At 32.2% G+C, this 21,601-nt stretch overlaps 1 protein-coding gene and 1 long non-coding RNA gene across 4 annotated transcripts in view; one reads left to right on the forward strand and one right to left on the reverse strand.

Annotated features, from left to right (window-relative positions):
* LOC112710246 (uncharacterized) overlaps positions 1-21,601 on the reverse strand; it is a 35,861-nt gene that overhangs the window by 6,825 nt on the left and 7,435 nt on the right. For 2 of the 3 annotated variants that reach the window (XM_025762405.3, XM_025762406.3), the window contains 10 exons: positions 18,269-21,369; positions 17,912-18,163; positions 17,053-17,739; positions 15,537-16,361; positions 12,518-13,225; positions 10,035-10,865; positions 7,476-8,159; positions 5,460-6,287; positions 4,286-5,050; positions 2,568-3,407 (listed from right to left, as the gene is read on the reverse strand). In XM_025762405.3, coding sequence (XP_025618190.1) covers positions 2,568-3,407; positions 4,286-5,050; positions 5,460-6,287; positions 7,476-8,159; positions 10,035-10,865; positions 12,518-13,225; positions 15,537-16,361; positions 17,053-17,739; positions 17,912-18,163; positions 18,269-21,328 — 9,480 coding nt within the window. In that variant the 5' untranslated portion in view covers positions 21,329-21,369. The remainder of the gene's footprint in view (positions 1-2,567; positions 3,408-4,285; positions 5,051-5,459; positions 6,288-7,475; positions 8,160-10,034; positions 10,866-12,517; positions 13,226-15,536; positions 16,362-17,052; positions 17,740-17,911; positions 18,164-18,268; positions 21,370-21,601) is intronic. The other variant, XR_011866198.1, reaches the window with a different exon arrangement.
* LOC140175429 (uncharacterized) lies at positions 13,746-16,532 on the forward strand. The gene is made up of 2 exons (XR_011866199.1): positions 13,746-13,895; positions 13,985-16,532. It is a non-coding gene; the product is annotated as an uncharacterized lncRNA (long non-coding RNA).

A 21,601-nucleotide genomic window follows, 5' to 3' on the forward strand; every position in this document is an offset into this window, starting at 1 on the left:
GAATGCCTCGAAACAATCGATTGTTTTTGTTACTCAATCGATTGAATTCACAAAAACAACATGGATTTGCCAAATACAATCGATTGGAAAGTGATGACATTGAAATTTTAGCCAAATTCAATCGATTGGTAATGTAATCCAATCGATTGGAAGGTGACGAAGTTGAATGTTTGGCCAATTTCAATCGATTGATAATGGTACATAAAATTTATAACTGAAACCAAATAACATAGTGTAACACACATCTTTGATCAATATTAAAAAAAAATTAGCCTAATTATGTACATAAAATTCTAAAAAATACAGTTCTATCTTTTTTAATTAAGTTAGCTTTAAAATACCAATAATGCTTTTTTATGTGCTGCTTTTAATCTAAAATCCTAGAAAAAAATTGATTTAAAATATTATAATGTTATTATATTGGCACAACACTTTATTTTTGTATGATAAATATAAGTACATTTTTATATAAAGTATTTAAAGTATATAAAAATGTACTCCTATTATAAAAAAATATTTAAAAAGTCATTAAATTTTTATATGTTATTAAAATTTAATAAATATAAGTACATTTTTATATGTTATTTTTAATTCAATGTACTAATAGGAGTTAAAATTAATTTATATTTAATAATTTTATACTAAAATTAATTTACTATAATTTTGTTTTATACTTCTTTTAGTATATTTTTTTTATATTATATAGTATTTTTTCTAGTATCTTATTGTACAATGTGTAATTCGAATTACCATTTGATTCGAAATGTGAGTAATTCGAATCAATTTGATTCGAACTTCCTCCTACTCACATGTTCCTACTAATTCGAATTGATACAATTCGAACTATGCTTTTATAATTCGTTCTAAGTTGATTCGAATTACTTGTATGCAATGGTTGGGAATAATTGGAGCCGTATTGATTCGAATTATTAAGGAATGTAATTCGAATAAAGTTGTTTCGAATTACATTAAAGTGTACTTTGGTGAATTCTTGTATCAGATTCTTGTTTGGCTTATATGCGTAATAAACTTCTCTCCTTGGCTTAAACACGTTTTTTACCCTCAGTTTTATATTAACTCTAAATATATTAAAAGAATTTACTCAATATATTCTAACATTTAACTAATTGCAAACACTTATCCCAAACATATTTACAAAAATTAGAGCACTGGTTACTAATATTTTAACGAAACTAAATTTGTGCATAACACAAATAAATAAATTAAGCATACTTACTACTTGATACGTTGCTACCTTATCAATATCATATACTTTTTGTATTTTTTACTCTGCCTTACTTGAATAAAAGCAAAAGGTACTATTGATCGGCAAAATTAATTTTATAAATTACCAATCTATAAATTAATTTTATGTACCATTACCAATCGATTGAAATTGGCAAAACATTCAACTTCATCACCTTCCAATCGATTGGATTACATTACCAATCGATTGAATTTGGCTAAAACTTCAATGTCATCACTTTTCAATCGATTGTATTTGGCAAATCCATGTTGTTTTCGTGAATTCAATCGATTGTTTTGAGGCATTCATTCGATTGGAATTTCAAGGAAACACGATTTGGAAGCCATAGACGAACGTAACGAGATCAAAATTAATTTTTTAATCAATTGGAATTATTAGGATGAATGGAGGATATAATTGGTTGTTATTTTTGTATTTGATTGTTAATAAATATAATAGATAATTGATAAAATAATAATTTATAAAATAAAAAACTATTTTTATAATTAAATAAAATATATGGAGTTGATTTGTAATTAAAATTAGTTCAAAGACTACGTAGCAATTAATAAAAAAACTCTAAAAACATGTTTTCTACTTGGACCACTAAGTGGTCCAAAGGTTCCTAGACCACCAAATCCTGTGCCCTTAGTCAGTATGTAATATAGAGAAAGATGAAAACGTGTTGGTTTGGATTAGCTTTGTCTGAGTGAAAAAAAAGTTCTTTTTTAAAAAATAAAGTACTCTTATTCAATTATACACTTACTTGGATACATCTTTTAAAAAAAGTACTTTTATTAAAAAAGATTTAGCTAACATGTGCCCTAAAAGTGAAAAATTTTAAATGTTTTCTTTTAATGAATGCAAAACAAATGCATTGGAAACTTAAATTTTTTATATTTTCAGTAAAAATTTTCTTAATTTGTAAATTTAACATGTGCCCTTAGGGCAAAGATAGATAAAATAAAACCTATCTAAAACAATAAATTATTTACTTTTTTTCTAAAACTAACAATACCTTGCTTTCGAAAAAAGTAGAAGCAAAAAACGTTTTTAATACTTGAAAATTCTTTAAAAAGTCTACCCAAATGTAAAATAGCTTTTGTCTATTAAAAAAAATTCTTTTCAAAAAGATGAAAAAAATAACTAATAAGTATTTTTTTCAAAAGCCAATCCAAACTGACCCGGCACTCAACTAAACAAAAATGTAAAACAGTCCTTTTTAAAGGGAAAAAAATCGTTTTCCACGAACAAATCAATAACTTTAAGAGATGAAAGAATTTATTCAATCCTTCAATGAAAGAGTACTAACAGAACATACCTCCAAGTCAAAGGCCTTCAATATGGTAAAGTTGAGGTCAAATTCCAGTTGAACAGCATCTTTATCTTCCTCCAACTGAATTGTTGACCACTTGTTCACGCTTACAGTACCTGCACAGAAACTCTCCATCCTTCGACATTTGATTACTGATATTTGCTCCAAGGATGGGAAATTTAAAGCAATGTTCCCATTGTAAAACCTTCCAAGCCTAGGTAGAGACTGAAGAGACAAAGTGTTGAGCTTCTTAAATATTATCTCCTCCTCTGCATGCTTTGATGACTCCTCTACCACTCCAAACACTATTTCTTCTAATGATTCACAATTTTCTATGGACATATTCTTTAGTTGGCACATAGTTCTGCTAGTTGAGGGTGTAAACAAATAGACAAGCCCATTACATTGTGACACATTCAAATCCGTTAGGCTGGAGAACGATATGTCGCATGGTACTAAGTTCCTTAAACAATGGCATTGGTCTATTTGTAATTTTTCAAGATTTTTAGAAATGGGGTCCACCCAATTGTGCTCTAACCCAATGGAATTTAGCTCAGACAAGGAATTCAATTGCAAACATTTTAGACGTGAAAGGATTTTTTCAACACAATCCATGTCAGGGCTTGTAGAGAAGAATATATCTTTGAAGGAGCAACAACTCGCAGAAAGTTTTTCTATGTTGGGCGCCATCTGAAGTAGTCCATATGGAAAAGTATCTGAATCATCATGAAAGCATTGCAGTTGAAGAGCTGGTAATTTGTGCAGGAGGTTTACATGAAACTGACCATCCAAGAATATCATGGCCTCTTCCTTGCTGAGTGCTAGAAACTCCAAGGAGGGCATGACCTATGAAGAAGAATTAAGACATAACATATATCATGATAACAATAGTTTTTTGGAACTGTCTGCCAAAATATATAAACTATGAAACATTATCATGGTTCTTTCTAATGGTAGTTTATGTCTTTATGAATGCCAATCTACAGCTACACTTAACAAAAATAAGAAGTTAAATGCTATCATCTAATAAGGATATTACAAATTAAGAAAAGAATAAGGGTTATGCTTTCAAAATGTACATATTTTTAATATGATCTTTTAAACTACCATTATTAGCATGCTAACAAATCAATAAAAACAGTTGTACTATTTTAATCAATAATATGTCTTGTATTTTAAGCAACATCAGGCATCTATGTAAATACTGCAAATTATTATAAATTAAACAGTAATAGGAGAAGTAGGTCTTTGAAGAATTTTGCGATGGGCTTATAGGTTTTTCTTTTAAAAAAAATACCACGTAAGTCCTGAGAAAATTTTGTGATAAACTTATAGGTTCCTGGAGAAAAAATACCAAGTCCTTAAAAAATAGAAAGACTAGATTTATAAGTTCTTGAAAAACTGCAATGTTTGACACAATTCATCCTTCTTAGTCTTTCATTTCATTCTGTCAATGATCTATAAATCTATCACAAAATTTTCTCAAAGACTTGGTACATTTTTCCTTACGGACTTATAAGTCCATTACAAAATTCTTTAAGGATCTATTTGTCCTGCTACTCTAAATTAAAAGCAATGGAATTTACATGGTGGATGGTGTTCATTGTTATTTTTTTTCTATATTGATACTTATTGAAACATATGTATATATGCATTTCAACTTATAGTATACACTAAAAGTATTACTATAAAGGAATGCCCCGAAAATTGCATATAGATGGTACCTTTTCAACCAAGAAAAGAGCTTTTGTGCTATCTTGAAAATCTGGTTGTTCTTTTGGGAAGCTTTGAGAGTCATATGTGAATATCTTCAACTTTTCACAATGGAACAAGTTTATTTGTTTTAGCTTGGGGCATTCCAACTTATGCGGCCCTGGGTAAAAACACTTGAGTTCTGGCAATGACCACAGTATTATGGAGGTCACACAAGGCAAGACAAACTCTTCATCAGGTGCTTCAGCTGCTACATCATCCTTTGCAACAATTTCCATCAGCCTACCACATTCTTTTACTTCAAGTTTCTCAAGTTTCACCAGACTTTTGGCCGCTGATGCTGGAAACAGCCTTTCAAGGTTGCCACATCCATGAACACATACTTCTTGCAGGGTTTCTAGGCCAATAACTTCTTCAGAATCTGAATCCCAGACATGTTCAAGATTTGGCAGCTGATCAAAAGTCAATTTCTTTAAGCAAAAGAATCGGGATATGCCTGGTCCTGTATTTAACTTTGCGTCTTTTGCTATATCCTTCACCTCAAAAATTGCTTTAACGGAATGGCATTCACGTACTACCAGTTCTTCCAATTTACATAGCAAACCAAGTAAATGTGATGGAATTACATTGTATAAGAATTCACATCTTTCCACGATCAAAGACTTCAAACTGACAAAGCACCTGAATGGGACAGGAAATGGGCCATGCCAAATTCCATGTACCTGTGGCTCGTCGACAAGATTCAAAGACTCTTCACTCCTAACAAATTCTGCAACCTGGATATGATAAAATGCAAACGTGAAATCAGTACATAGTTAAGGTGGTTACTCCACAACTATCATTGCTATTGTTGGGACATATTCAACCAACTCCTAGATTATGGAGTTTCTAGTTTTCTTTCTCACTTCTCTGTGAACTCTGATATCTTATTGGTTTGTCCATTTTCCTTGAACCATCTTCCATATTTTAAGTGCTAAATTAATTAATGTGAATTACATGATAATTGAGACTATGGTAGGACACCACCTTGTTATGATTGAGAAAGAAGTGGAAAAGTAGCTAATTATTATTCTTTTGTATCATTATTTTCTTTGAGAGTTATGAAGGGAAAAAATGGTATGATAATTTTTTTTTCTTTTTAATATTTGATATAACAATAAAGAAAAATAGAAAATAGATACATACACGTGCTTCGAAAGACTTGCGTATGACATGATTGAGATCAACTTTCAATGGGGTAGCATCTCCATACCTCTGGAATTTCACTTCTAACAATTTGTTAGTGCATAAAGTACCAGCACAGAAAGTATCCATCCTCTGACACTGAATTACTGATAATTTCTCCAATGAAGGGAAGTTTAAGGTGACACTCCCTTGATAAAAGCTTTTGAGTCTTGGCAAATATTCAAGATTTAACTTATGAAGCTTCGCAAATATTATCTCATCATGATGAAACTCATCTTCCTCTCTAGACAGAATCTCTTCGATGGAATCACAACAGGATATGTTTATCTGCTCGAGTTGAGCCAAACTTTTGGCAGCTGAGCATGTGAACAAATGGATCATATTACTACAATAAGATGCAGTCAAATGCTTCAGACTGGAGAAACATACTGCAGATGGTACTAAGTTTCTCAAACGAGAACAACTTCTTGCTTCCAAGGTTTCCAAATTTTTTAGAAGAGATTCTCCTACCCAAGAGTGCTCTAACCCAATGGTAACTAGTTCTGAAAGAGAAGCTAACTTCAATCTTTTTAGTTGTGATAAGATTCCAGCATGATTGAAATCAGGTCTTTCAGAGCAGAAAATCTCCTTAAAGGAACTATTACTCACTACTAGCTCCTCAATATTGGGCACCTTTTGTAGAAATCCACATGGCAGTTCTTCTAAATCATTAAAACTCTGCAAATCAAGAACTTTTACTTTGCGGATGTGAGTTCCCTGGCATTGTCCGTGCCAAATCATCTTCAATTCTTTTTCACCGAGTGACAGATTGTCCAGGAGAGATGTAGCCTTGGGAGAGAAATAAATGATGAAGCAAAAGAGGGTTAGAGGATTTCAACAAGCTAAAGCAATTATAAGAAACATGAAAAATACACCTAATTAAAAATCGAAAAAGGATGAACTAGGTAATATTAAAATGAGATTACTGAAGATATCTGAAGTGGCCCATAAAGGAGAATGATTCATGCTAATAGTAATACTAATGGTAAATAGACACTTGAAACACTAATTCAAATTAAATAATTAAATTAGAAAAGATGAAAAGAGGAATGAGTTTATAACAAACACATCCCTTAAACAACGACTATGAATGGGGTGTATGAGGATTTAGATTGTGAGAATCACTTGACTATAAGAACTTTCACTATGCTAAGGACTCGCTTAAAAGTTTAATTAAAGTAGTTGACATTGTTATTAAAACTTTATAATAAGGTTATGTGGCTATTGTTGTATCTTGTATGCAACATTAGTAGTCAATGCTGTTGAGATATCTTGTATATTTTGTAGAGATTTATATTCATTATCTACAACTATTAGGGTATATATGATAAGATTAGATTAGATGTAATTATTTAATTCCATCAATAGAGAATTTTTTTAATATATATACCGGCTGGCTGAAAATCTGAAATCAATCATGAAACATATTGGAGAGTTTATTATATAGGAATAATCATTATATATCACTATAATATGGATAAGTTATTGGATAACAAAATAAAAGAACCTATTTACAATAATAACAAGATAAAGACAAACTTGGAAGTTACAACTATAGATAAGATAAAATAAACTGAAATTAACCTCAACTAGCATAAGAGATTGTTATCTGTGATAAAAAATTTATCATCATAGTCATACAACACAAAAGCATAGCGAAATTCTCATCACAATTCTCAATCCATGCGTATAGCGTTAGTAAAAAATACTAGTGAAATTATTTGCAATACCATTATAAGAAAAGGAAGAAAAATACTATGTACTTTAGTATTTTTGAACCCCACTTTTATAGACATTATTTAAACACTTGGAGATCATATGTAAAACATTGGTGAATCTGCCCATGAGAAATTTCATTATTTATTCAATGATCTCAAGTTGCCCAAAGATGTCAATAACTATGAATTCAAAATATCATTTTTCAGTGAAAAATTAGTCAACCCGCAACAAGGAAAAGGTGGTTAAGCAATTATGTACCTCTTTGGCACAAACTTGATCCTCAACTTGTGGATCTTGACCTGTGAATGTCTTCAACTGAACACAATGCAATGAACAGTAAAAACAGTTGAGCTTTGGCAAATCCAACAATGTCAATGAGGTCAAACAGGGGAATATAAAATCTAGATTTGTTCCTTTTGGGGCTGCTTCAATGCCTGCAACAATTTCCACCAATTTCTCACAGTGCTTCACCACTAGATTTTCAAGTTTCACAAGATCTTTGGCTGTGGATGCTGGAAATAAACTTGTAAGGCGTTTACATCTTTCAACATGTACTTTCTGTAGTTGAACTGTCAGAACCCCATCAGGATCTTCATTCCAAACACACTCCAGATTTGGCAACTTCTTTACTATTAATTTCTTCAGGGAAAAGGGGACTGGTGTCTGTGGTGACCCTACAATCATTCTTTTGTCTTTCGATACACATTTCACATCAAATATGGTTTTCACTGAATGACAGTTCCGAACTTCCAAACTCTGTATCTTACTTAACAAGGGAAGTAAATTGAAAGGTATTACTTCTGACAAAAATTCACACCCTTCCACAACCAAGGACTCCAAATTACTGAAGCATACATCTGGGACTGGCATCAAGCCGTACCATATCTCTTGATAACAGGGGCTAAGGCTCAAATATTGTGAATTACATGCAGATTCTGCGATCTACACATGAAAAATAAGAAATTAAAATCACTTCTTTATGCTTACAGTAACAACTGAAATGTTTAACCACAATAGTTTTCTTAAAATTAAAATTAAAATGGATAATTTTGATTTTTGCTTCAATGATGGACACTGTTCTTTAGTTTTCCTTTTTGCTAGGTAGATATGATATCCAATTTTTTTTCTTGGATACATACCTTAACGGCTTAACTGACTTATCACTTATCAGTCATTTATTATGCTACTTGTTATGATCAAAAGACTTGTAAATTAGCTTGACTAGATTTAGACCCACATGTTGCATGAGGCGAAAATGTATAGATCTATCTATCTATGGATTTTTATTATATAAAAGTTTATGCAAATTTATTATAGAATGAACTTATGCCACATTGGTCTTTGTGATTGTAACACGTCAATTATTTTACATAAATGGCAATTTATCAATTTTATAATATAAAAGATAATAGAGTGCTACATAATAATATTATAAAACTTTAATCTTCTTAATTAATTAAATTTAATACCTAGCATTACTAAATTTAATTAAAAAGTAATGGTTACTAGCATAGGGCTAATTTTTTTAGAAATAGAAGATTGTGTAATTCAGTGAAATGGTTAATTGGTGTATTTTTCTCTGATATGGATTTTATTTTTTTTTTAATTTTAAATAACAAATCAGATTCTCAAATTTGAGGCATAATAAAAGTTGTATAGAAATCAGAGAATCAGATTTCATAGTGCACAAATCGGAGTGTTAAAATAATTTTTATTCACCGTAAGGCAAATCAGAGGCCGATTTGCATATTTAAAAAAAAATTAATACTAATATACAAATCTGAGGGTCAGATTGGTACGTTTAAAAAATTTAAAATTAAAAAAAAAATCTAACCCTCAATTTGCATGTTTAACAAAATTTTAACACAAAGCTGACCCTTAGATTTGTGGTCTACACATAAAAAAAAACACACCAAGTTTCAACATTGCTAGAAAACAGCACTGGAAAGGTACCAAAATTAAAAAGCCACTGCTAAAATACTAGGTAATTTTAGTTTCCGCATATTATTAAAATACTACCATCTTGACTAATCAAATATTAATATTTATTATCGTTAAACACCTGTAATAAACGAAATGGTGATAGTCGATAGACGTACTCTTGTAATAAAAAGGTGGTTTTAAATATGATAACAAAAAAATATTACTCTAAGGCATGTTCTTTTAGAGAAAATAAATTATGTTCTCGTTTTAGTACTTCCTTTTTTGGGATATTGATATTGTAAGGAAAAAATAAACAATAAAATCATATTTTTTATTTCTATATTATGTTTTCACTTTTTGTCCATGAAATGTTAAAAAGTTTTCCAGACTGCAGTTAAGTTTACATTGCCATTTGATTAAAGTAGCAGACTTGTATAATAATAAAGGTTAGTTAGTTTAATATTTTAATTTAATAAATTATCATTTTAATTAAATTATTAGTCTTTATAAATTTCACTAAATTTTAAATTAGGTCCTTATAATTTAAAAATTGGTAATTCAATTCCTGTACTAGATAAAAACTTTCAATTCGGTCCTTACTAATCGTTTTTTGTTAAAAAGTAGGAAATATTTTTTTCTCTATTTGATGTAGGATTAATTTTGGAATAATCTAGCAGTGAATATTGTAAAAATATTGTGATTTTTCTGAAAAATCTATTAAGGACCTAATTAAAAATTATCTTGCTAAAAAATTTTTTTTAAACTGTAAAAATGTAATTAAAAATTTTGTGAAATATAAAGACTACCAGATTAGTTAAACCTAAACTATATTAATTAAGAACTAAAAATTGGAAAGTAGCTACCTATTGGATGCTAGTAACTAATAATAATTACCTTTCTCTCATACATCTTGCAGATGGTGTTGCCAAAATCACCTTCCCAATATGCATCTTTGATGAGTCCAACTCCTGGCGACCGGTTTGAATGTTGGTTTATTTCCACAGGTGGGCAGAACATTTTCATCAAAGGGCAGTTAAATATGGATACTTCTTCCAAGGATTGAAAAGATAAAGTAAGATTCCCCGGGTAAAAGCATGTGAGTTTTGGTAACTCTTTAAGAATCAAAGACCGTAGTTGCTTAAATATTACATTTCCATCTATGGATGATTTGCCAACCTCTATGGACACTATTTCTTGCAATGATCTGCAATTTTGTATTTCCATCCGCTCAAGATGACCCAAACTTTTGGCTGTTGAAGTTGTGAACAAATATAGCAAATTGCGGCAATATATTATAACCAGATTTGTTAGATTTGAGAAGGATACCGTGCATGGCACCAAGTTCTTCAAAGCACTACACCATTCGACTTGTAATGTTTGCATATTTTCGGGAATAGAGTGCACCCAAGAGTGCTCTAAGCCAATGGATTTGAGAGAATATTCAGAAACAAGCCTTAATTCTTTAAGATGTGAGAGGATTCCAGCACAATCAGTATTAAGCCTTTCTTTGGAGAACATCTCTTCCAAGCAACCGTATTTCACTTCAAGCTTTTCTACATCCGGAACCATTTGAAGGAATCGGTATAGAACACTGTCTCTCACTTCTTTTAAGTGTTGGAAAGAAAGAAACATAAATTCCAATTGTAGAGACCTCAGATCCAAAGTCACTGTACCATTTCCTATATTAAATGACAATCTTTCTAAACTTGGAAGCAGGAAATGAACCTAGGAAGCAAAAAAAAACATGAGTGGGCAAATTCAGGATCGTCTAATTTTCTTAAATAAATTAATAAGAAATTTTAGTTTGCACACATGACAGACAGATAATTTGTTATAATTGAAACTAGAGTTTATTTCTTAATAGTTATATTCCATTTGAATTCCTCATTCCTTGGGACTAATCGTCGATTATATGTGAAACCAGGATAGTTAAATGACCTCCGCACAAAAATAGCTTGCTTATGATGTTAACCCGAACCAAACACTTCATTACAAACTACTAAAACAGAAGATCAAAGTTATTTTCCACTTTCAGACACTCTTTTAACAAATGCACTTTCTATATTCTGTAGCATAATGAGACGTTTGAGATCTGACTTACATCATTTGACATTCAACTATCCTTTCAAACGCACACAGATGCGGGATAAAAGAAGTAAATCATGACTACTAAAATATAAATACAATAAAATTAAGCCCTCTCCATTTATGTGCGGGTTAGGCTATATGGAACAAATGATGCCATGGTGTCCCTATCATAACCGCTAAATAATATATAAAGTGTTTAAAATTAGAAGTTCTTATAGAATCACCTAATAATTTATCAAGTTAGGTTACTTATATTACACCTTTTGGGTGCAGTCCTTCCCCGAACGCAGTGTTAATGCAAAATGTTTGTGCACTAGGCTACTCTTATATGAATTCGTGATTTAATGTTGAGTATTGCATAAAATTTTACTATAACAATCAAGCACTCATCTTACTTGATGGGTATGTGTTTATTTTAGTAATCACCCCCCTTAAAAAGACATAAATGTGCTTTTCATATATTCCTCAAATTGAGTTCCAATAATAATAATAATAATAATAATAATTGAGAAAAGAAAAACTTGTTAAATAATTTGAGCCTAACTCTTTGAATTTGAGCGAAGACCCGTGAAAGCGAATATTGGTTCGAGTTTGAGGAACTGAATAAGCATTCTTTTTCAATTGGTTAAACCACAAAAAAGAGAAAGAGGGGAAAGAAGGGGGTTTTAGGGGGGAAGCACCGTGCAAAGCATCCTATGCCATGCAAGGTTCAAAGAAAGTCCAAGCCTAAAGGGTGTAAATGGGCAGCCTAACTTGATTCTGGCATCACCCTGCGACCTTGAAGTTATACAAAGACAATTCAGCCTCTACTCCAAAGCTCCCTTTAATTGGAACCATAACTGTGTTCTATTTTTTCGTCTCTCTCTAGGTCAAGCTTGAGCTAACCTCTTATTAATCTCTAGATTTTTGGTATGTTTTCTTATTATTTGATAAAGTTTGTGTATTTTGATTAATAATTTTTGTATGTTTAAATGTCTTATTTTTTCATACATGCATGAACGATTCTCTTATTAATTAAGGCAACACACAAGCATACTTTCCGTTAAACAAAAGGAAAAAGAAAACCAACAAAATCAATCTATTCAAGATTTGCATTAGTTGTGAAAAAGTTGCAAAAGTAGCAGTTTATCGTTTATCTTATGAATGAAACATGTAAATTTCATTAAATAAACGAGAAAAGGAAGAATTAGCCACATTTTGAAAATTCATTGAAACTAAACATAATTTTCTATCAATATTCAGGGCATTTGGAACTGTTTTAGTAACCACACACCAAGAGTTAGAAGTACCTTTTCTACAGTGATAGAGACTTGCTCCTCTGGATAAGCCTCTTGACAATTCAGTATCACCCACTTACTTGGATGTACTTGTACTTCCTTTAGCACAGGAAAATCTAGCTTGTGCAATCCAGGATAGAAGCATTTGAGCAATGGCAATGTGTTTAGCATCAATGATTTAAGACTAGGAAACACAAATGATTTAGTATCCCTTTCTAGAGCTGTTTCGTTGTCCCCAAAAATTTCAACCAATTGCTCACAGCTTTCAACTGATAGCTCTTTGAGCATGGTAAGATCTTTAGCCATGGATGCTGGAAAAACGTATTTGAGGCTGTGACATTGATAAATTCTCACGTCTTGCAGAACTTTAAGGCCAATAATACCGTGAGGATCATTGTCCCACACATGCTCCAGTTTTGGTAGATTCCTTATGGACAACTTTTTCAAACGGAACATTCCCAACATTTCTGTCACCCCTTTAACATTTATCTCAAAGATGACTTGCACTTGATCACAACTGTCAACTACCAACTCCTCTAAATTCTTGAAGTAAGGAAGCAAATGAGAAGGAAGTACATGCACAAGGAAACCACAATTCTCCACCGACAAAGTTTTCAGACAGTGAAAGCTATTCCGTTGCACCAAGTATTTACCACACCATACTTGTTCTAACTCAGGATAATGGGAAAGCTTAAGATGAGATCTGTATTCAAAAGAAACCTATAAAGATAAAATCAAGAAACGAAAATTATTATTCACTTTAATAATGAGTTTAAGTCACTATTCATTTTGTGTTTCCTACCAGTTGTATATATTATTTCAGAAATGTTTGTGACAAAATAAAAATCAGCCTGAAATTACTTTATTTTGTATTCATTAGTTACTGCTGAAAAAAAATAAGTATTAGTAGATGTAATAAGTATACAAGTACGAATGTTATATGCATGGAATTATAAATGTTAAGTTTAATACGATAACTTTGGATTATTGTCTCACAAACATTATCATATTATTTTTACTTTATTTTTATGCATCCTAAATGCTGTCTTGAAAGTGTTTGTTAATCATAATTAAAAACGGCTAACTTGCTGAATATGTAAATCAAGCAGGTTTCTTAAGAATTCCAAAATAAAAACTGTTCATTCCCTAGCCCAAAACGTAAAGCCAGACCCAAAAAGGTTAAAAGCCCATCCAACAAAGGTGGCCTCTTCTACCTAACCTCATAGAGGTCGGGCACGACAACGAGATATCAGCTCTACTTATTTGAATAAGCAACCAACTCCTAAAATATTTCCTATCATCTCTCTATCTAGAAAGGAAATATCAACAACTTCTTAAGATAAGATAAAAGGAACGGTCATCCACCGTCAAAGGTGGAACTACTCTAAAGGTCGTTAACTTTTTTACTATAAATACACTAACAATCTATTAAAAATCTGCTTAAACTCTTGCTAACTTAAGTATCAAAGTCTCTTGCAGGTATCACCCTCCACCTCCCCACGAGGGACCTCACGTCTAGGCCCAAAAGCAACTCAGTTTCAGGTAACCTTCGGAACAAAAACTATTTTACTTGTACATACAGTAAAATAGGTTTAGGAATTTAGAGTGTTGTATATATTTTTCAAAACACAGCTCATTCATGCATACTAGAACATAAAAAAGAGAACCAAATAATTCAAAACATATTAAGTATTATTCTTGTTCTCATATAGGTTTGAAAACTGGTGTATGTTATAATGGTTATGTAACTTTGACAACACTAAAAAAATGTAAAAATTAAGGTAACATTTTTTACTATTTGGAACCATTTTTTTTAAATAAAATAAAATGTGTTGTTTAAATTTAGCTGTTTTTTCCACTATTTGAAAATACTTTTCAATCTGAAAAAGAAAATTTAAAAGTATTGTTGAATAGTATAAAAATGTGACTTTAATTTTAACAACACCTTTTAAATATTGTCAAAGCTGCATAGACAACATGGAATAGCCATCATAGACTCCACCTTCAAAAATGTTGTATATATTAGCATCCCAGCATCATTGTAAGGTTGCTTTTAATTTTTTATACAATACAGAATACAATAAACACAAAAAGAAATTATAGTTTAGTTAAAGAATTTGTATCGAATATAACTCGAAGGGACCATGTTTAACTCTCCACAATAATCATTTAAGAATTATTTTGAAATTCTTAAATATAATAAAACACAGACAACCCCAATCAAATATAAAAACCAAGATCCAGGCAAGGAATGAGTGTAAGCTAACTTACATTTGAATAATTAAATTTTAATATAAATAAGCACTTGTTTATTGCATTGTTAATTAACAATAATATTAATAATATAAGATTTGACAAATAAAAATAAAAAGTAATGGGTAAATATACTTTTTGTCCTTGAATTTTTTGAAAAGTTTCAAAAATACAATATTTAATTGTTTCAATTGTCTGTAACTAACGTGATAATTCTGGCATAAGATTGTCACATCATTGTCCAACTTAGGGATAATTGAAATATATTGAAATGTCAGGGGTAAAATTAGAACCAAACATTAAGGATAAAATTGAAATAATATAGAAACATTGAGGATAAAAATAGGATATAGTATTGAATTATTGTTTTTCTAAATAAAAATTATATTGACAATACCGTTAAAACATATCACTTTTATTAATATTCACTTCAATACAATAATATTTTTTATTAAAAATAAAAAGTATGCTTAGAAAATTAAAAGAAAATATTTTGAAAATGTATCTTTTTATTATATAAAAATAACTTGGATACCTTTAAAAATTTTCTCTAGTAATACCTTTAACAATTTACTAACAAACATTTGATTCTGGCAAGTAATTAAGTATTATATATTTTTATTAGTAAATTATATAAAAATATTTTAAAATCAGTGATTTTTATATAATAAAAGAGATATGTTTTTTCCACATAATTCTTTAAGAAGAACATGCAGTACTTCCAAAAATTTTATTTTTAATAAAACATGGAAATGAGTATCTAAGGAATGATGCATACCTTTTCAGCAAAGGCCTTTTTAATTGTGGCATTCAAATCACCTTCCCAATACCATATCTCCTCCTCTCTTTCATCAACGGAAAGTACATTTTGTAGCTTTGGTGCTTTTATGTCACTCTCTGTGAACGTTGTCATCTTTGGGCAATTTCTCAAAATCAGTTTCTCCAACGATGGGAATGAAAACTCACAGTTCTTACAGCTACAAAAACTTGTGAGTTTTTTCAGTGACCTAAATTCTATTGTTATCAACTTGCCAAATACAATGTCCACCTGTGTGTCTTTGGCATTTCCCTCATTGATGACTATTTCCTTCAATTTACAGTCGCTTATCTTCATTGTTGTGAGTTGAACCAAGCTCTTTGCAGTTGAAGATGACATTAAGCTTTTCAATTCAGAACAATAATATATTTCCAAGTATGTCAAGTGAGTTAAGGACACTGAGGGTTTCACCAAGTTGATTAATTTTCTGCAGTAAAATAGGACCAAGCGCTCTACTCTCTGAAGAACTGGGTCCCTTTCAAATCCAATATCTTTGATGTTTGATGAGGTGACAATCAGTTCCTTAAGCTGTAGTACCGTTCCCAACCTTTCCTGGAGTGCTGTATTTCCACTTGGCACTAACTCTTGAATGTCATAGTGAGGGGAACTCAATTCCAATCTTTCTAGATTAGGAATTCGATGCAGAAACCAGTAGAGAATCTCAACATTTGGCAGTGACCGCAAGCAAAGTTGTTTCAAGCAATGCATATGGTACTTCCGTATGTTGCGCTTCAACCACTTTGCTTCTTTTGAGTCAATATCCATATACTCCAAGTTAGAGATTACCTAGCGATGAATGAACATTCACATATATTATATATACAACCTATTCAAAATTAATTCTAGAATATCGAGAGATAAATGCTTAGAAGGCTTCCCTTGTGATTTGATCACATGTTCAAATCAATTGTATATGTCAAAACGTTTCCACGTTCCAAGAACTGAGAATTTCTCAAATTGAAGTTTGTGATCATTATTACAGCAGACCAAATATTAATATTTTGGGAATAGATTATTAGCTAACTATGTAAAATGTTGGTCCACTAATAGTATCTTAAATTTAACATTTAAATATATACACTGCAGAACTACAAGTCATTTACAATGTTTCTTTGATCCATATGTTGGATTTTAGGAAATCAATGCGTAATAAAATTGGGGATCTCAGTTGCAGTTCCAGTAAATGGAATGCATGTAACATGATAACTAATAATATATGAATAATCTTTTCATCATATTCAAGAGTAAAATAACTGAAATTCCCAATTATTATTTATTAACACATAATTTTCCATATTTCCCTTAGGGCAGATTCACCAATAATATAACTAAAATTTTCAATCACTAAAACATGACTCCCCTTGTATTATAATGCCATCTAGAAAATTGGAGTACCAATTAAAATATTGATTACATTAACTGATTCTTGACAAGATTCTTATAAGACAAGAAAGATGTAGTTTACGAGCATTTGTACCTTTTCTGCTGAGAAAACCGGTATTCCTTCTTCATCAGTTGTGAATGCTCTCAGCTTCACACAACTATTTACAACCAACCGCTTCAGTTTCGGGCATTCTATGCTTTGTCTCCCATTATAGAAATGCCTAATGTTACGTAGGTAACATAATTCCATGGAGGTTACTTCTGGAAACTCCAATTGTTCATTGTTTGTTTCTGAGCCTGTATCAACAATTTCCTCCATTTCACCACATGACTTTATCGATAATTCTTCAAGTTTTTTAAGACCTTTGGCTATAGAAGCAGGCAAGACATTGCTCAATTTTTCACAATTAGAAACCTTTATACTTCGCAAACTTTTGAAGTCAACAACACCTTCTGGATCTCTGCTCCAAACTTTGTTCAGATTTGGGAGACTTTGTAAGAGAATAAGTTGCAATTTCATGTCAGCTAGAGATGCATCATTTTTTAAAGGACATTCAAAAATAACTTCCACTGCCTCACAATTGATAACTTTCAAGCTGTCTAAACTCTGATAGCAACCTTCCATGTGACTAGGAAAAATCTTTTCAAGCTTTTTGCACCCATCAATATGCACAGAAATGAGTTTCGGAAAGGAACCGGCATGGACTTTAACTGGCCATATGTCCTTTAACATCCCCATATTGGTGAGATGGATTTCTTCCAACTTCGGAAAGATGTGAACCTGTTTCATTACAAAGCCAACAGATAATGAAATCAGATACCAAAGCGATGAACTTGCGCGCAGGGGGTGTTGTGTAAATGCATAAATGATAAGAAAAATGATCAGAGGATTATAAAACATGTACATGATATTAGAAGTCAATTACAAAGTTATACAGTACAATCCTACTCACCTCTGAATAGTCATCAGTGTTTCCTTCAGTGATGAATAACTTTTCCATCTTCCGGCACCCACTTACAAACAGACCTTTCAGTTTGTTCAAACTTTTAGCAACAGACAGTGAACATAAATAGGTCAAGTTACAACAAACTTCCACAGTTAATTTTATTAAGTTCTCAAAGCAGAAACTTGAAATTTGGTCACTCCACATATAATCGATGTCAATTGATGAAACCTTCAAGCTCTCCAAGTTTGGGATTTCAACCTGCAAGAATACATGCAAAGTTACTATATTTGCACCAGCTTATAAAAACTTCAATCATAAATTAATGTAAGCTGAAGGAAGGTCCTATTTTAAGTAATACCATACCTTTTCACCAAAGAGAGAAAATGAAGTCCTGACACACTGCTCATCCTGTAAGTTGACACTTTCTACTTGATCAGTTCTTCTTTCTTCCCTATCCATCAACTGAGGCATGGAGATCATCTTGCTATTGGTGTAGAAACCAATAAATGACGGCAACTCTTGCAGTGTCAAAGAGCATAACTTATGAAACTCAACCTTATCAGACACTTCTCTTTCATCAAGAACAATCTCCTCCAAGTAATCACATTTAGAGATATCAATTGTTTTTAGACTAGTAAGAAATTTAACAATGTAAAAGGAGAATATATTCTTCAGTTGAGTGCACATCTTGACCTTGATGGTCTTTAATTGGGAGAACGAGGCACCTCTAACAGGACTGCAACATATCTCCTTTATGTTCATCAAGTTGAAGAGGTTGAGAGATTCTAAATTGGGAAAAACTATATGAGGGTGTGACATTTCCATTGAGTTCACAATATATTCAATGCCAGAGTTATTTATGATGGACAAGTGTTTAAGGTTTGGGAATCCATCCAAACTCAGCTCATAGAAAACATTTTGAACTCCATTCAGCTCACCCAATAGCAGATTCTCCACTCTCTTAAACAGCATTTTGATTCCTTTGAGGGTGTGAATGTTTATGCCAGATCTTAACTGGAGCGCCAAAGTTCTTGAAGCTTCATACTTGTTTGGCATCTTGAAATCACTGATTGAAAGCATCTTGAAATCTCCTATCACAATCTTGTAATCATCTAACTTGTCAAAGAACACATCCGCTGGCAAAACTTCAGCATTTGGGAGGCACATATCTACAAGTTTCAATTGATGCAACTGCTTCAGCTCAGAAAGAATTGAAACTTGGCTTTGATTTGTCTCTCCTTCCACTTCCATATTAATCAAGCTCTTTCTCATATACAACTCTTCCAAACAAGTCAAGCTTGATATAAATTTAGGTGAAATCGAATTGACTATGGTACAGTCGCTAATGTCCAACAAATGTAGCTTACTCAAGCCCGCTAAATCACCTGGCCAAGCTTTAATTTTGGATCCTGAAAGGCTGAGAATTCTTAACTTTTTCAGATATCTTATGATGGACAAGTCACCTAGAACACATCTCTCCAAACAAAGCATTCTGAGGTTTGATAAGCATTCAATTGAAGATGGTAGGCTTGATAGATGAATTCCAGTCAATATTAAAACCCTGAGTTTCTTCATTCCTTCAAAAAACTTGTCATGTATATCCAAATGAAGATCATCACCGTCAATATGGAAGACCCTAAGCTGAGGACAATTTATAACTTCAGGGAGCTCATCAACGATATCACTTTTGTATATAGAAATAACAGTGCACCTCTCAAGTTCGCTGGGCCAATCATCTAGCTTGTCATTTCTCAAGGTAAATACATTATGTTCCTTTTGTGCTATAGACAGAGCAGCATCCCGAACCATATCATGCATATTGAAATGATCACTAGAATTTTCTTCCAGCATCAGACTTGAATCTTTCAGCTTCTGGATTGACGTACATATTCTTTCACGAGCATCTTTTAGTGTATGGACACCTTTAAGTATACCCAAACCAAAGGAATACTTCACCAGGTCCACAATTAATGGTTGGTGACCCATTTGCGCACAAAGTAAGAAAATGGACTTGAGCTCTTCACTCTCTAGATGGTCGTAACTCATCTTCACAGAAATCTCCATAGATTTTTGCACTCCCATTAGTTCCTGCTTGTTAAGTTTTTCTAGGACCTCTTCCCACACTAACTTACTTTTATTCTTCAGTGCCTTTCCAACAGTAAGTATTGCCATAGGTAACCCTCCACAATGCTTCTTAACAATTTCTGGTTCAAACTTGGAATCTTCATCTATTTCAGCTGCTGCCTTAAATAATTTCACAGCTTCCTCGTCTTTCAACTCCATCACAGGGAAAATTGAATTTTCCTTAACATTCATTTTACCAGAAAGTACCTCTTTAATTCTTGAAGTAAGCAAAATTTTGCACCCTCTATAGACACCAGAAAAATTTTCATCTTTCACCATTTTGTAGCTGAAACCCTTTTCACTTTTGCCACTCTCCTGTCTCAAACACACCTCATTGGGTAAGGTCCCTGATGTACTTCCTGAATCCAACAACTTGTTACCATCATAATGACTAGATGGTTTTTCCACCTGGGTCATTTGGCAGCCAAAGTCCAACCTATCTTTCATAGTCACGTGGCTTAAATCATCATCATCAAATGGTATCCCTAACATATTCAAGTCTAATCCATCCCAAAGATCATCAAGTATCACAAGGGTGTTCTCCTTCTCTTGCATCAATCTTCTCCTTAAACGATCTGCTCTCCCAATCTCACCTTCCCCTTCAAAAGTCAATCCCAAATTGTATGCAATTTCTTCTTGAACTTTTTGTCGATTTGGATTTTTTGTTATGCTTACTATAACCACCACACTAAACAACTTTCTATCTCTAGCCTCCTTAGCAATTTCTTTAACTAAAGTGGTCTTGCCAACACCACCTGGCCCATGCACTCCAATCATCCTCACAGTAGAATCTTCAAGTTTTACCATTATCTTTTTCATTATATCTTTTCTAGATTCAAATTCCTCATAGCCAGCATTAGACAAAGCAATATCTGCAGACCTTGGATGCTGCCGATAAGAAACTTTGGTAAACTTTTCATCCTTCAGCAACTTGATATCCATCGTCATTTTCCTAGCTTTCCTTCCCAGTTTATGTCTATACCACAAGAAAGGAAGAATACCCCTAGAACACCCTGTCTTTTTGTGAGCATCATCAGCCTGAAACTCCTTGCAATCTTCTATCTTTTTCTCCACCTTGTCAAACCAGGCTCTCACATTAGATTCAATTCCTTTTACATTATTTTCAGCATCATCAACATCATGTTTCACATTATCTCTTTCTCCCTCAAGAGCAACAATGCTGCTATTCAGTTCATCAAGGTTCCCCTTGTAACAGATAATGTAACTAAGATGTCGAATACTCACATCCAGTATAAAATCTGTGACTCTCTCTACAATTTTAGATGCATAAGCCTCCATGTTTACGGTAGATTTTCTAGATGACAATCACATCTCCTTCCCTGCAATTTATATACATTGGAAATAAATACCTTAAGAAACAACAACTAGGCTTTGCTTGCGAGTTTGGAGGGACAGGGAAGAAAAGAGAAGAAAAACAATGAGTTTCCCTTTCCCTCCTCATGTTTGGAATTACAAAATAGAGAATAGAAGGAAAAATGGATTGTTTGTGCATCATGTTTACTTTTTTTTTTATTTCTTATAATATCTCGTAACTCGGTAGGCCAAAACCAA

Source organism: Arachis hypogaea, chromosome 9, assembly GCF_003086295.3.
Source record: "Arachis hypogaea cultivar Tifrunner chromosome 9, arahy.Tifrunner.gnm2.J5K5, whole genome shotgun sequence".
Classification (NCBI taxonomy): Eukaryota; Viridiplantae; Streptophyta; class Magnoliopsida; order Fabales; family Fabaceae; genus Arachis; species Arachis hypogaea.